The sequence below is a fragment of the Manis pentadactyla genome, chromosome 4, assembly GCF_030020395.1.
Source record: "Manis pentadactyla isolate mManPen7 chromosome 4, mManPen7.hap1, whole genome shotgun sequence".
Taxonomy (NCBI): domain Eukaryota; kingdom Metazoa; phylum Chordata; class Mammalia; order Pholidota; family Manidae; genus Manis; species Manis pentadactyla.
This window is the reverse complement of record NC_080022.1, coordinates 58,386,060-58,401,294: the sequence shown is the minus strand read 5'-3', so window position 1 is coordinate 58,401,294 and position 15,235 is coordinate 58,386,060. Positions and strand designations below refer to the sequence as shown.

Genomic DNA, 15,235 nt, shown 5'->3' with positions numbered 1-15,235 from the left:
GACGATTTGTGAATATTGGTTACAAAACACATCACCTCTGAAATAGTCTTTTTTATGTTGTAATTCCCTCAAAATTCTGAAATCCCCTTTAGAGATCACATATTTTTAAAAATTAACTTATTCATTCATTCTCTCTTTCTCTTTTTAAAGGATCTTTCAAACAATTGTCTTAGAACTATTCCTGCTAGTTTTTCTTCTCTGTCCAGTCTGGTGCGACTCAATCTTTCCAGTAATCAACTGAAGAGTTTGCCAGCAGAAATAAGTGGAATGAAAAGTAAATTTTCTCTATTTTAAAAATATGTAAATTTTAAAAATATATAAATACAGTTGGTAACTGGATGTACTGTGTTGAGCATTTGGTAATGTACATAACTATTGAATCACTGTGTTATACATCTGAAACCAGTATAATATTGTGTAACAACTATACCTCAACTTAAAAAAATTAAAATACATAAATTTGAAGTTGGTACAACTTAAATTTGGAAAAATAAATTTTGAATATAATTAGTTACAGAGAAGTCAAATCGATTTTATGGTAATAAATGCAAACACTAGCATCTAGTTACATCTTCTGTAGGCCATTATTGTCCAGCAATTTCCTACACAGTTTCCCCCAAAAGTTACTATATTTTGGCATATTAAAAAGAGGAAAAGAAAATTTGGTTATGAATTGTAGTAAAATTATATACTTGAGAGATTGGTTAAGGTTTTGAGCTATGCTATCTTTTCATTCATAAATTCCTGCTCCATAAGTAATAATGTCAAATAATAGTGTAATAATAAAGTTTATCATTGAACCATCATATGTACAGTATTATAGAACTACTATTAAGGGATAAAAAAATTTAAGGTACATTCCGGTATTTTCTAAGTATACTTACATCATCTTAGCATTCTTGATTTAGAGTCCAAAATCATTATAGTGCTTTTTTTTTATTTAAAGGCAAATTGTTATTACTTCTTGATTAATGAGCACATTGCATGTCAGCTCTAGATTATTTACCTTATTTATTCTTTTTGGCTAGACATGTATTAGCCCTCTTCACTCTTTTTTTTTTAACGGTATAATTGGCTACCATTTATTGAGCACCTTAGTATAGATTATGTCTAGTCATCACAATAATCCTAAGAGGTTGCTATCATCAGCCTCACTTGACAGAGGAGGAAATGGGTGCTAACAAGGTTAAGCAAATTACCCAAGACTTTTCATTACCTTTTTTTTTTTTTAAGAATTAAATTTTTTTTTTTCCCTGGTACAATACACATACTAAGTATCCAAAAGACATTTGTTGAATTGAATTTTTTTTTTTTTTTTGAGAGGGCATATCTTATATTTATTGATCAAATGGTTGTTAACAACAATAAAATTCTGTATAGGGGAGTCAATGCACAATCATTAATCAACCCCAAGCCTAATTTTCAACAGTCTCCAATCTTCTAAAGTATAATGAACAAGTTCTTACATGGTGAACAAATTCTTACATAGTGAATAAGTTCTTACATGGTGCACAGTACAAGGGCAGTCATCACAGAAACTTTCGGTTTTGATCACGCATTATGAACCATAAACAATCAGGTCAAATATGAATATTCGTTTGATTTTTATACTTGAATTATATGTGGATCCCACATTTCTCCCTTTATTATTATTATTATTATTATTTTTAATAAATGCTGAAGTGGTAGGTAGATGTAAGATAAAGGTAGAAAACTTAGTTTAGTGTTGTTAGAGAGCAAATGTAGATGATCAGGTGTGTGCCTGTAGACTATGTGTTAATCCAAGCTAGTAAAGGGCAACAAAACATCCACGGATGCAGAAGATTTCTCTCAAAACAGTGGGGGAGAGGTTCTAAGCCTCACCTCTGTTGATCCCCAATTTCTTCACTCTTTTTAAGTCTCCCTTTTGTAGAGGATGTCAGAGAAATGATTTCATATAGTTAATTACAGATCATTTTCAGGTGAATTTGTAAAACTGTGCTGTTTTACTTTAGATTAACAATTATATGTATTTTATAGTTGGAGTGTGTAAGTTCAATCTGCCATAAATCGAATTGACATTTTAGAAGAAGCTTTACTTGTAACTACTGGTGGTTAAAACTATTTGGTTTTGTAATTTGTCAATAAACTTATTAAAAAGTACAGCTAAACATAAAATATAATATCTGGAGTATATAAGAAGCATGGATTTTTTTTCATAAATTGAGTAGAAATACCTTGAGAGAGGGACAGATAGAGAAATAAATAGAAAAATACTTAAAATTTACAGCATTTTTTCTTATGTACTGTATAATTAATGACATGTCCTTCAACCATGACAGTGATATTATAAGATCACAGGTAGGACATTAAGTTGTTATTTCACTATTAATAACCAATCCCAAGAAAAATATCCTAACATTTGTTTTGTTCTTTGTAATTCAAAATGTTTTTACATATATCATTTTGCCATCACAGTAGCTCTATATGTTGGGGAGAATGTGTATTACATTTTAGGGATTCATAAACCTAGGCTTAGAAATTATAAATCATAGAGCTAGGGTTTGATTCCTCTTGCTCCGTCCCCATCACTCTTTCTTACTACATACTGCTTGTATTCCCAATCAGGGCTCTTAGGTGCAAATAGTTATGAAAACTACAGTCTCTAACTTTAAAAGAAACTTTTTGTAGAATTTACTGGCTTTGGGGTGGGTCATATTGTGACATTTTTCTCAATGCTGTAGCTAAAATAAGATAAAATTTATCTGTTAATGGGAAATTAGTAGTTAATTTTGTTAATGTGAAATTGAAAGTAGTGCTATTACTTTTGCAAAGTAGCTTCTTTAAACATAGGAAGAAGCAGTCTAAGAAAGTACATTAACTTAGTCTTAAATTATGTTAAACTTGACATCTCAAAGTACAGGAAAAAACTTGTAAAATATACATTACAAAATATAGTTGTAAAATTGCCTATTCGAACTAGAGGGTTGAGAGTGAATTGTGTTAAGTATATGGTGACCATCACAAGTGTAAGAATCAGTAATATGGATTAGGGAGAAAACTGCTTATTGAAATTATAAGGGAAAGAAGACTTACTTTTCTCCATTTTTGTTTTCTGTTCTGCCTTTTAAGAAAGATCTTGGAACTAAGAGGTGCTGCAAGTAAGAACATTCTTCTTTAGCTATAGTATACATTCTTGTTAAGAGTTAGCTCAGGTGTTAGACAAAGCATGTAATTAAAGTAATAGAGAAAAGAAGGGAAAAACAACAGGGAGGGAGAGAGAGGCAGTATGGACAGATGGAAAAATAGGAGGGATTGCATAGAATACATAGAAATATATAGAAATAGGAAGGAAGTCCTGACACAGAAAGTCAGCTTGCTCATTTTAAATACAGATGTGTTTAAGCCACTGCTAGCTATATTTATTTGCCATTCATTCTTACAACTAATATGCATGTATATATATATATATCTATATATATCTATATATATCTTTATTTTAAAGTTTTTCTTTTTAAAGGTGTATAATTACCAAGGGAAATAATATTTCATAGAGTATAGTTTATACATCTTAGACTACTTTAACAGAGTGCTAGAGTACTTTGTTTTTAAATATGTCTTATAGGACTGAAGCATTTGGATTGTAATTCAAATCTCTTGGAAACTATACCTCCTGAATTGACTGGCATGGAATCACTAGAATTACTTTATTTGAGGAGAAATAAATTACGTTTTCTACCAGAATTTCCTTCTTGCAAACTATTAAAGGTATTATTTATTTGATTATTAATAACTATACATTTTCCAAAAATGAATTATGTAAATGAAATTTTTAACCTTTTTTAACATTGGGAATATGTTTTTCCTATATTTATATTTTTCAGAATTTTAGTATAACTAAAGACATTAATGGTATTGTTAGTAATAGATTTTTTTTAAAGAAATAATCAACTTTAAAAATAATAATTTATCCATGTCATCTGGTAAATAGTTTATAATTGGAGAAATAGTAGAAGACAAGGCCAAAATGGTAAGTTGGGGCCATATTGTAGGAGACCTGGAACACCAGGAAGGAATATATATCTAATTCTGTAAGTTGCTATTTTTTGTGTTTACCTGAACATAATCAGGTCTGTTTAAAATGAATTACTTTCTTTTGGCTTTAAGTATTTAACATTAACATTGTCTTTTATACTTGCTGTGCTTTGCTTCCTTTTATGTATACTCTTTTCATTAACCTGTTAAAGAATTTCTTTTAAACAGAATGGTGACAGTTATAAAAAGAACTGAAAGGTTATCTAATGAAATAAATTATCCATCTGATAATTATAGATTTCGTTAATGGGAAATCATCATATATAAGAATTACTAATGAAAATATTGAATGACTAACTGATTATACTATAAATAACTTTAAACTTAAGCTGATTTGTTTTAAAACTTAAATTTTTCATTAGTATAGTTCTTATATTTGTATTTTATTAATTCCATAAATGTAACTACTAAAGCAGTTCTCTCTTGGTTTTAAGAACTTTGAACTTTCTTCCAGATTAAATTTTATTTTTTAAATTACCAGAAGATTCTTGAAAATTTTATTTTTGCATTTTCATTTAGCTGTAAGATGGCTTAAACATAATTGAAATTTTAAGCATCTTAGTAATTAGAAAGTTGTTTTTTTCCATGTTTTTCAATGATTTGAAATTAAGATTTCAATTTTATTTTCATTATCTAATACAAAATTGAACACAGAAATACACATGATTGATCTTTGGTTTTGTAGGAATTACATGTAGGAGAAAACCAGATTGAAATGTTAGGGGCAGAACATCTTAAGCACCTGAATTCTATCCTTGTGCTAGACCTGCGGGATAATAAGTTAAAATCTGTTCCAGATGAAATTACACTGCTACAGTCTTTGGAAAGGCTTGACTTAAGCAACAATGATATTAGTAGGTAAGTTTAAAGAACAAATGAATAAGAAATTATGGCTGTATTTGGTTATAATTCAAAAGTTAAAATATTTGTAAAAAGCATATAGAAATCTTTTTTTAATGGAATTCAGTAAATACTCATTGAGCAGGTATCATGTGCAGACCTACAAAGAATAATTAGGTTTTTTCCTGTCAGCAAGCTTAATATGTTAATAGAATCAGATATAATTATAAGTTGCTCTAACCCATTAGAACTTAAATTCTAAGAAGTTTGGATTTTTATCTGTTTTGTTTACTGATCTATCTCAGTCAGTGCCTGGGTATATAGAAGGTGCCTGATAAGTATTTTTTGACTTTGTTAAAAGAATTTAAAGCCATGGGAGAGAGAGATTATTTGGGGGCTTAAAAGAGATACGGAAATCACAAGTTATTGAGAAGAATCAGGACAGACTTGTGTGGAAGAAATAACATTCTTAAATGATCTTTAGGACTGGGACTAGGATGAGGCAAGCTAATTGCCTAGATTACAGAATTTAAGAACACCCTCACTTTCAGGGTCATGTCCTACCCTAGTCCCATCATGTGACCTTTATAAAGGATTACCATGATTTTCAAGAGCACTTGTAAGGTCATCAGAATGATTCACTTGGTAGGGGAACTGTTACAAACAAAGCTTTGAAGTTCAGAAAATTGTAGGGATGTTTTCAGAGAACAGCAAGGAATCAAATTGCACTGGCAAATAAGGTACAAGTAAGGAGACTGAGAATTTAGGATTTGAAAGATAAATTAAGGCCTTGTGGAAGAGATCCTTGAAATGCCTGTGAAGATTCAATTTTCGTTAGTTAATGAGGAGCTATTAAAAGACTAAGAACAGATACAATTTGATTGTAATTTCTTTAAAAAATAAATTGGTGAGGATTAAAGATGGTGGCATGAGAGGTGAGACAGATGCTTCCTCCTAAAACTGTATATAATATGAAAATATAATTAATACAACTAATCCTGAGAGAGCAACAAGAAAGAGGACTGCTCCAGACTGCACACACCTGGAGGAAAGAGCAGACCTCACGGAACAGGGTAACTTACCAAAGCTGTGGCCCGGTGGGACCCAAGCCCTTCCCCCACCCCAGCTCACCAGTGGGAGGAAGAGAAATGGGGCGGGGAGGGAGTGGAGGCATGGGACTACTGAACACCTAGCTCTGGAGATCTATGCTGGGAGCACACATTTCATGGTGCTTTCATGATACTCTCATGATTACGGGGTTGGAAAGCTAAGACAGGCAGAATTCCTGGAGAACTGAGATTCCGGCCACTTGTGGAAAGCAGGGATCCCTATCCAGCTGCTCTGGGACAAAAGCTTATACTGGTGTGCTTGTCCCACTGGTTCAGGCAGTGGAGACAGGCATAGCAGCTGGGAAACAGGAAACAGCTCTTTCCTCCCCCCAGGCAACAATACACAGGCCCTGTGACCCCTGACATTGCTTCAGGGGCTGAGCAGCTCCAGAGAGTAGAGCCACTGGACACTAGAGGGTGCCATATACAAATATGAAATGCCAAAGGAACCTGGTACAGAGTAAAATTAATATAACCCCTGAGAAAGATGACATGGACCTCATGACTCTTCCTGAAAGGAAGTTCAAAATAAAAATCATTAACATGCTAATGGAGGTACGGAAAGATATTCAAGAACTCAGGAATGAATTCCGGTCAGAGATCCAATTGTTGAAGAGCACAATGGAGGGTATTAAAAGCAGGTTGAATACGGTGGAGTAGACGATAAATGAAATAGAAACTAGAGAAGAGGAATACAAAGAAGCTGAGGCACAGAGAGAAAAAAAGATCTCTAAGAATGAAAGAATATTGAGAGAATTATGTGACCAATCCAAACGGAACAATATTCGCATTACAGGGGTACCAGAAGAAGAAGAGAGAGAGAAAGGGATAGAAAGTATCTTTGAGGAGGTAACTGCTGAAAACTTCCCCAATCTGGGGAAGGAAATAGTCTCTCAGGCCATGGAGATCCACAGATCTCTGAACACAAGGAACACAAGGAAGACAACACCAAGACATACAGTAATTAAAATGGCAAAGATCAAGGATAAGGACAGACTGTTAAAAGCAGCCAGAGAGAGAAATAAGACCACATACAAAGGAAAGACCATCAGGCTAACATCAGACTTCTAAGCAGAAACCTTGCAGGCCAGAAGAGAGTGGCATGATGTATTTAATGCAATAAAGCAGAAGGGCCTGGAACCAAGATTATTTTATCTGGCAAGATTATCATTTAAATTTGAAGGAGGGATTAAACAATTTCCAGATGAGCAAAAGCTGAGAGAATTTACCTCCCACAAACCATCTTTACAGTCTATTTTGGAGGGACTGCTATAGATGGAAGTGTTCTTAAGGTTTAATAGCTGTCACCAGAAGTAATAAAACCACAGCAAAGAAAGTAGAACAGCTAATTACTAAGCAAATGCAAAATTAAATTAACTATTCCCAAAGTCAATCAAGGGATAGACAAAGAGTACAGAATATGATACCTAATAGATAAAGAATGGAGGAAGAATAAAAAGGAGGAGAAAAAGAAAAGAACCCTTAGATTGTGTTTGGAATAGCATATTAAGTGAGTTAAGTTAGACTCTTAGATAGTAAGGAAGTTAATCTTGAACCTTTGGCAAACACGAATCTAAAGTCCGCAGTGGCAATAAGTACATACCTATTGATAATCACCCTAAATGTAAATGGACTGAATGCACCAATCAAAAGAGGTAGAGTCACTGAATGGATAAAGAAACAAGACCCATCTATATGCTGTCTACAAGAGACTCACTTTAAATGCAAATACATGCACAGACTAAAAGTGAAGGGATGGAAAAAGATACTTCATGCAACTAAAGAGAGAAAAAAGCAAGAGTTGCAGTACATATATCAGACAAAATAGACTTCAAAACAAAGAAAGTCACAAGACACAAAGAAGGACATTACATAATGATAAAGGGGTCAATCCAACAAGAATATATAACCATTTTAAATATCTATGCTCCCAACACAGGAGCATCTACATACATGAAACAAATACTAATAGAATTAAAAGGTGAAATAGAATGCAATGCATTCATTCTAGGAGACTTCAACACTCCACTCACTCTGAAGGACAGATCAAACAGACAGAAAATAAGTAAGGACACAGAGGCACTGAACAACACATTAGAACAGATGGACCTAACAGACATCTACAGATCTCTACACCCAAAAGCAGCAGAATACACATTCTTCTCAAGTGCACATGGAACATTTTCAAGAATAGATCATATACTAGGCTACAAAAAGAGCCTCAGTAAATTCAAAAAGACTGAAATTGTACCAACCCGTTTCGCAGATCACAAAGGTATGAAACTAGAAATGAATTATGTGAAGAAGATTGAAAATCCCACAAACACATGGAGGCTTCACAACATGCTCCTAAATAACCAATGGATCAATAACCAAATAAAAACAGATCAAGCAATATGTGGAGACAAATGACAGCAATAATTCAACATCACAAAAATCTGTGGGACGCAGCCAAGGCCATGCTAAGAGGAAAGTATATTGCAATACAGGCTTAACTCAGGAAAGAAGAACAATCCCATATAAGCAGTCTAAATTCACAATTAATGAAACTAGAAAAAGAAGAACTAAGAGGCCCAAAGTCAGCAGAAGGAGAGACATAATAAAGATTAGAGCAGAAATAAATAAAATTGAGAAGAATAAAACAATAGAAAGAATCAATGAAAGCAAGAGCTGCTTCTTTGAGAAAATAAACAAAATAGATAAACCCCTAGCCAGACTTATCAAGAAAAAAAGAGAGTATACACACATAAACAGAATCAGAAATGAGAAAGGAAAAATCACTATGGACACCCCATAAATAAGAAGAATTATTAGGGAATACTATGAAAAATTATATACTAACAAACTGGATAACCTAGAAGAAATGGACAACTTTCTAGAAATATACAACCTTCTAAGGCTGACCAAGGAAGAAACAGAAAATCTGAGCAGACCAATTACCAGCAAGGAAATGGAACTGGTGATTAAAAACCTACATAAGAACAGAACCCCTGGACCAGATGGCTTCACCGCTGAATTTTATCAACATTTAGTGAAGACCTAATACCCATCCTCCTTAAAGTTTTCCAAAGAATAGAAGAAGAGGGAATACTTCCAAACTCATTCTATGAGACCAGCATCACTGTAATACCAATACCAGGCAAAGAAACCACAAAAAAAGAAAACTACAGACCAATATTCCTGATAAACATACATGCAAAAATACTCAACAAAATATTAGCAAACTGAATTCAGAAATACGTCCAAAAGATCATCCATTATGATCAAGTAAGATTTATTCCAGGGATACAAGGATGGTACAGCATTCGAAAATCCATCAACATCATCCACCTCATCAACAAAAAGGACAAAAATCACATGATCATCTCCATATATGCTGAAAAAGCATTCAACAAAATTCAACATCCATTCATGATAAAAACTCTCAACAAAATGGGTATAGAGGGCAAGTGCCTCAACATAATAAAGGCCACAAACCCACAGCCAACATCATACTTAACAGTGAAAAGCTGAAAGCTTTTCTTTTAAGATCGGGAACAAGACAAGGATGCCCACTTTCCCTAGTTCTATTCACATAGTACTGGACGTCCTACCCATGGCAATAAGACAACACAAAGAAAGAAAAGGCATCCAGATTGACAAGGAAGAAGCTAAACTGTCCCTGTTTGCAGATGACATGGTATTGTACATAAAAACCCTAAAGAATCCACTCCAAAACTACTAGAATTAATATCAGAATTCACCAAAGTTGCAGGATACAAAATTAATACAGAGAAATCTGTGGCATTCTTGTACACTAACAATGAACTAGCAGAGAGAGAAATCAGGAAAACAATTCCATTCACAGTTGCATCAAAAAGAATAAAATACCTAGGAATAAACCTAACAAGGAAATGAAAGCCTATACCCTGAAAACTACAAGACACTCTTAAGAGAAATTAAAGAAGATACCAATAAGTGGAAACTCATCCATGCCCATGGATAGGAAGAATTAATATTGTCAAAATGGCCATCCTGCCTAAAGCAATCTATAGACTCAATGCAGTTCTTATCAAAATACCAACAGCATTCTTCAACGAACCAGAGAAAATTGTTGTAAAATTCATATGGAACCACAAAAGACCTCAAATAGCCAAAGCAATTCTGAAAAGGAAGAATAAAGCTGGGGGCATTACGCTTCCCAACTTCAAGCTCTACTACAAAGCCACAGTAATCAAGAGAATTTGGTACTGGCACAAGAACAGACTCATAGACCAATGGAACAGACTAGAGAGCCCTGATATAAACCCAACCATATATGGTCATTTAATATATGATAAAGAAGCCATGCATATACAACGGGGAAATGTTTCTGTACAGCAAAGGACACCATCAACAGAACAAAAAGGCATCCTACAGTATGGGAGAATATATTTGTAAATGACATATCCGACAAGGGGTTAACATCCAAAATATATAAAGAACTTACACACCTCAACACCCAAAAAGCAAATAACCCAATTAACAAATGGGCAGAGGATATGAAGAGACAGTTGTCCAAAGAAGAAATTCAGATGGAAACAGACACATGAAAAGTTGCTGCACATCACTAATCTTCAGGGAAATGCAAATTAAAACCACAATGAGATATCACCTCACCACCAGTAAGGATGGCCAGCATCAAAAAGACTAAGAACAACAAATACTGGCGAGGATGTGGAGAAAGGGGAACCCTCCAACACTGCTGGTGGGAATGTAAGCTAGTTCAACCATTGTGGAAAGCTATATGGAGGTTCCTCAAAAAACTAAAAATAGAAATACCATTTGATCCGGGAATCCCACTGCTTGGAATTTACCGAAAGAATACAACTTCTCAGATTCAAAAAGACATATGCACCCCTATGTTTATTGCAGCACTTTTTACAATAGCAAGGATATGGAAGCAAACTAAGTGCCCATCAGTAGATGAGTGGATAAAGAAGATGTGGTACATATACACAATGGAATACTATTCGACCATAAGAAAGAAACAAATCCTACCATTTGCAACAACATGGATGGAACTGGAGGACATTATGCTCAGTGAAATAAGCCAGGTGGAGAAAGACAAATGCCAAATGATTTCCCTCATTTGTGGAGTATAACAATGAAGCAAAACTGAAGGAACAAAATAGCAGCAGACTCAGAGACTCCAAGAATGACCTAGTAGTTACCAAAGGGGAGGTGTGTGGGAGGGCGGGTGGATAGGGAGGGAGAAGGGGATTGAGGAGTATTATATTTAGTACACATGGTGTGGGGGATCACTGGGAGAACAGTGTAGCACAGAGAAGGCACATAGTGGAACTGTCTCATGTTGCTTCACTGATGGACAGTGACTGCATTGGGGTATGGGTGGAGACTTGTAATATGGGTAAATGTAGTAACTACATGGTTTTTTCATGTGAAACCTTCATAAGAGTGTATATCAATCATACCTCAATAAAAATATTGATGATAATGGGTTGGATACATTGGATAGGAGTGGTTTTATAGGTGGGAAATCTAAATAAACTCTATTAGATTTATAGAATATAGAATAATATTTATCATTAAGGAATATTTGCTATAGCCAATTCTTTGTGGTTGAAAATGTGTAGATTTATCTCTTACATAATGAGAACCTAAACTGTGGTGACAATGGGACTGGAAAGAGGAGGAAAGATGTGAAAAGCATGATGTGTTAGAATAAGTGTGTTGGAAATGAAGGGAGTAATGACCAAAGAATCACAAAAAGTTATTGAACCATAAAATTTAGAGGTGGAGATATTTTAGAGATATAAAAAATAAGACTCAGATTTACCTAGGATTATATACCAAGACTCAGATTTACCTGGGATTATACAGTAATTAGATGTCTGAGGTTTTGTATTTGGATGTCAGAAACTTATTTGCCATTCACAGGAGGAGAAAGGTTAAGCAAGGCAGATTCTTTTTTATGTGCTTACTTTAATAAATATTTTTAATAATCAAAATGGTTTTCTGGTGCACACAGGGCATATATTAGGTCTTGATAATAGATTTGAATTATTGGACAGTGAACACTCTTTTCACTTACTTCTGTTTATAACAAAATTAATAAGTGATCTGGATATCCCTAAAACTGCTTATCTTACAGTGAGTGAATGAAATAGTCTCTTGCCTCTTACAAATATTGACATAAATTTTTCCCCATGGCAATTTATTTTGGCTACTGCAAGAAAGCACTGGAAAGGAAATACCTAAAACAAAAAGTATGGCAAAATGTTAAGTATATGAAGTAATTGGCACAAATATTTCTGATATATATGTTCTTCTCTCCAGAGTTCTGCATATAAAGTGTGCATATCTCACAGGGCCTAGAACATAATGGCACTTAATAAACATTAGCTTCTTCTCCTCTAACTCTATATATCCTAGATGTTTATTCTACTCACTTTGTACCCCTCCAGAATCTTCTCTAACCACAATATGGATTCTTCGCTCTGCTACCAGTGTAGTTTTATAAAATAGAAATTATCAAGTCATTCTGCTAAAAAGCTTTGATGGTTCTTCATTGTTATAGAACTGTTTTCCAAATATGGCTATGTATCAAAATCACTAAGAAGCTTTAAGAAAAAAAACAATACATATGCTGAGGCACCAGTGAATCAGAATTTCTTACAGTGGGACCATAGAATTATTTTGTTTATTGTTTTAAACAATTCCTGGGAGATTTTGATACCTCTCGTTTTCCAACCAGCAGCTGGACTGTCTTACCAGATAAAGTTTTAGCATAACATTCAAGGGCATCTCACAGTCAGACTTCATTTATTCCCTATCATCTTTCACTCCTACAAGTATCTTACTCTCTGACTATACTGACCTATATAAATGTACTTACTTTTTCTACATTTTGTTCCTTTACCTGAGACTACCCTTTTCCTGCCTTCCCTGCCTGATGAAATCTCATTCTTCTTTTTAGGCCCAAAGCCAAGCTTTGCTGTTCCCTTCACCCTGTGCCCCCTTACTAATTACTACAGATCTAGTCTCATAGCAAATTTACTTGTTTAGCATTTGTCTTATTACATCTGTATATTTTCTATCCTACTTATTTGTCAATGTATAATATACATGGTATAAAATTCACCAATTCAGGTGTATAATTAGATGACTTTTAACAAATGTGTATGTTTGTATAATCATTGTCACAGTCATATAGAACATTTCTGTCCCCCTGAAGGTTCCTCATATCCTTTGCAGTCAATCCCTTTAACCTCTAACAACCACTGATGTGGTCTGTCCTTGTAGTTTTGCCTTTTTTAGAATATCATATAAATGTAATCACACAATGTATTTTTTGTGTGTGTCCATCTTTCATGTAGCATAAAGCTTTTGTGATATATTCGTGTGATTGTGTGTATCAGTAGTTATTCATATTTATTGCTGAGTGATATTCATTATACAGATATACTGCACTTTATTCATGTCTTTACTAGGTAGATGGTGGACATCTGTATTGTTTTCAGTTTTTTTACCATTGTGAACATTCATATAAAAGTCTGTGTGGACATTATTCATTACTCCTGGGATTGCTTATTTGTATGGTAACTGTATGTTTAACTTTAAATGTCTCTGTTTTCTGAAGTGGCTGTACTATTAATATGCTCACCAGTAATATAAAATAATTCTTATTCATTGTATTTTGGTTAATTGTGTATGTTTTTCTCCTTTGTTCAACTGAGAGCTCCTTAAGGGCAAGGATCTTGATATCCCTATGCCAATGCCTAGTGTATGATAGATGTTTAATAAATTTTAAGATTGAATATTTCTGTGTATAAGCAGGTTATCTTTTTTTGTACCAAAGATAAACATGACTTAGCTTATTGAATGAAAGAATGAATTGGTTGATTGAAAAAAAATTATTTTTGTCATCTTTTTATTTAGGAAGAATTTTATTTGCTTACTTGAAAGGCTAAAATCAAAACATTTAGTATCAGGATGGCTATCTTGAGTCACTGATTCATTCAAATTTATATTTTGAACATGTATTTTTCAGTAATAGATACAATTGAGCAAATATCTTACAGCTCCTATTCTTTTTAGCAATTACATTATGACAACTTTGAAACAAATCTGTTTGTTCTTTTACCTCTTCAGTATTTATCTCAAAGGAAAATATCTTAGACCTACATTACTTGGGCTTTCTTTGAAACTATTTTATGAAGCCTAGTTTGTCATATGATGTTAGTTTTATAGTCAATTATTTGGTTGAATTATACTTATCTTTAATGTTTTCCCTGAAATCAATTTAATCTTTTCTAGTCTACCCTATTCATTGGGAAAACTTCATTTGAAATTCCTGGCACTAGAAGGAAATCCTTTGAGAACGATTCGAAGAGAAATTATAAATGTAAGCAATATTGGAATTCAGCTCTGGTTTTAAATTTGAAATTCAAATATGCTTTTTGATCTATAAAACTACAAAGTATGTATTGGTGAATATATTTCTCCCTGTCTTTTCAGAAAGGAACTCAAGAAGTGTTAAAATATCTACGAAGCAAGATTCAAGGTACCTTTCTATTTTCTCATATATTTTGAAGGGTGGTGAAGTGTTAATAGTAATAAACTTACAAGTATTTTGGGTATAAATAACTAGAGGAAATAGTTCCTGGCAGGTGTGACACTGATTTTGAATCCATACAGGGCTACTTTGCTAAGTTCTGAAAAAAAAATAAAGATAAAACACATTTTTCAGGATATGTTAATTTAGCATGAACATGTACCAAAAGAGAAAATAATGCTATAATTTTTAATGCTTTACTAAAATAGTGATATATTCCCATTTTTATTTCATGTATGTCATTGTAGCATACATTAGAGCATTAAAAATTTGTTATACTAGTATATTATTACATAACAAATCACTCCAAAACTTAGTAGCTAAATAACAGCAGCTATTAATTTATCTCTTTTTGTTAGGTCTATGTCTGTTGTTAACAACTCTATTGGTTATGCACAGCTTGGCCTAGCACCATATTGCTAGTCAGTATGTTAACTGAGTAAGACAGTTTTGTACTGGGACTCATTCCTACCAATGAAAGTTTCCTTTCTTTTGCTTTCTTCTATAGAAAAAATGATTACTCTGAAACGAATCAGTTAGAAGTCATATTAGAATAATCAAATTTTTTAAAGACTTTTTTTTAAGAGTAATTTTAGGTTTACAAATTGAGAGAAAG

General features: G+C 33.4%; 1 protein-coding gene across 1 annotated transcript in view; it reads left to right on the top strand.

Moving 5' to 3' along the window:
- Positions 1–15,235, top strand: part of LRRC40 (leucine rich repeat containing 40) — a 67,601-nt gene that overhangs the window by 27,987 nt on the left and 24,379 nt on the right. Inside the window, exons 5-9 of the mRNA XM_036890167.2 lie at positions 151–274; positions 3,605–3,747; positions 4,760–4,932; positions 14,322–14,409; positions 14,523–14,568. Of these exons, the coding sequence (XP_036746062.2) occupies positions 151–274; positions 3,605–3,747; positions 4,760–4,932; positions 14,322–14,409; positions 14,523–14,568 (574 nt within the window). The remainder of the gene's footprint in view (positions 1–150; positions 275–3,604; positions 3,748–4,759; positions 4,933–14,321; positions 14,410–14,522; positions 14,569–15,235) is intronic.